The sequence below is a fragment of the Myotis brandtii genome, unplaced genomic scaffold, assembly GCF_000412655.1.
Source record: "Myotis brandtii unplaced genomic scaffold, ASM41265v1 scaffold5, whole genome shotgun sequence".
Classification (NCBI taxonomy): Eukaryota; Metazoa; Chordata; class Mammalia; order Chiroptera; family Vespertilionidae; genus Myotis; species Myotis brandtii.
This window is the reverse complement of record NW_005369060.1, coordinates 983516-985231: the sequence shown is the minus strand read 5'-3', so window position 1 is coordinate 985231 and position 1716 is coordinate 983516. Positions and strand designations below refer to the sequence as shown.

At 51.3% G+C, this 1716-nt stretch overlaps 1 protein-coding gene across 1 annotated transcript; it reads right to left on the bottom strand.

Annotated features, from left to right (window-relative positions):
• Nucleotides 1-267: 267 nt before the first annotated feature.
• RPL10L (ribosomal protein L10-like) lies at nucleotides 268-972 on the bottom strand. The gene has a single exon (XM_005876825.2). The coding sequence runs from the start codon at nucleotides 970-972 to the stop codon at nucleotides 328-330; it is 645 nt and encodes a 214-aa protein (XP_005876887.1). The 3' UTR covers nucleotides 268-327.
• Between the last annotated feature and the right edge of the window lie 744 nt (nucleotides 973-1716).

The following is a 1716-nucleotide window of genomic DNA, read 5'->3' as shown; positions in this document are numbered from 1 at the left end:
GCTGCATAATTATGACTGCACTACCAACAAAACTTTTAAATATTTCCCCAGACTCTCCCAAGTTAAAACTGTTTGGATTAGAATCGTAATTCTAATAAATCGCATGCAAATTGTTCCATTCTCACTTAAAAGGAAAATATCATTTGCCATTAAAACTTTCTGGTTATTAATATAAAAGTTATTTTCCTAGTAATCTTAATTCTAAACATTGGATAAATTTTTAAAAGATATTAAAAATACGGTTTGTTTATTTTTCCCAGTAAACTTTATTGACAAGCTGATGTCAGACAGACCAGCATGGCAGAGGAGGGCGTGCCATCCAAGTCCTCAGGAGTGCAGAGCGCGCCACTTGTGCAGAGGGCCGCGGCTGGGGACGTATTTCACGCCACAGCCATCGGGGATGAGGCGCTTCCTGGCCACTTGGTCTTCAAATTCGTCGGCGTTAAACTTGGTGAAGCCCCACTTCTTGGAGATGTGGATCTTCTGGCGGCCCGGGAACTTGAACTTGGCCCTGCGCAAGGCCTCCACCACGTGCTCCTTGTTCTGCGCCTTGGTGCGGATGGACATGATGACCTGGCCGATGTGCACGCGGGCCACCGTGCCCTGCGGCTTCCCGAAGGCGCCCCGCATGCCGGTCTGGAGCCTGTCGGCCCCGGCACAGGACAGCATCTTGTTGATGCGGATGACGTGGAAGGGGTGCAGCCGCACGCGGATGTGGAAGCCATCCTTCCCACAGCTTTTCACCATGTACTTGTTGGCGCAGATCCGCGCGGCCTCCAGGGCTTCGGAGGAGAGCTGCTCATACTCATCCGACACCATGTGGCCGCAGAGCGGGAACTCGTCCACTTTCGCCTTCTTCCGCCCCAGGTCGAAGATGCGGATCTTGGCATCGGGGACACCGCGGCAGAAGCGAGACTTCGGATACGGTTTGTTCTTACAGTACCGGTAGCAGCGAGCGGGACGGCGGCCCATGGCGACTCCGGAACCCGTTGCAGCCTGGCGAGGCCGCACCCCACGCACGCACGCACGCGGAGTAGGCGGATGCCCGTCTACCCCACGGGACCATCGAGTTCCTGGAGGACCGGAAGTCTTTTTTAGGATGTCCCCGCCTTAGCTCCAGCCGCCCTCTTCCCCGCTGTGGGCGAAGAGGCGGCAGGTCCACTCGCCCCTGAGCTGCCCGGGAAGGACCATGGCCTCCGCAAGGCGCCGAAGCCACTTCCTTCTTGCTGTCCATTCTGGGTGGTGAACTTTTGCCCTAGGCTTTGTCTTAGTATAAAAGACATATTTTCCTAGAGGTTAAATGAGAAAGGTCTCTCCAGCTAGTCGATATACTCTGTCGAAATCATATATTTTTTCAGAGCTCGTGTCTCCCGTCAACATTTGTGTATCGATTGCTGTTTCTCCAGCTCTATGCGGTCCCCTTCCTGGGGAAAGTGGTTTCTCGGCCCGAGCTCTCTGGTGAGGCTCAGAAGAGCTGAGCGAGGGTGGTGACGGGGACAGTGACAAGATGCATTTTAGACGCGTCGCTTGGTGATAGCTTTAGCAACCTGAAACCTTGGTTTCATGTATTTGGCCATATGTAAAGATTTTATTATAAAAATGGCATCTACAAAGTTGAAATGCCAACTGCATTTTTTAACTTAAGGCTATTTACATTTTTATGCTTTATTAATCTTATATCTTACTGAGAATGAGTTTAATAGTTTTTTCCCTCTG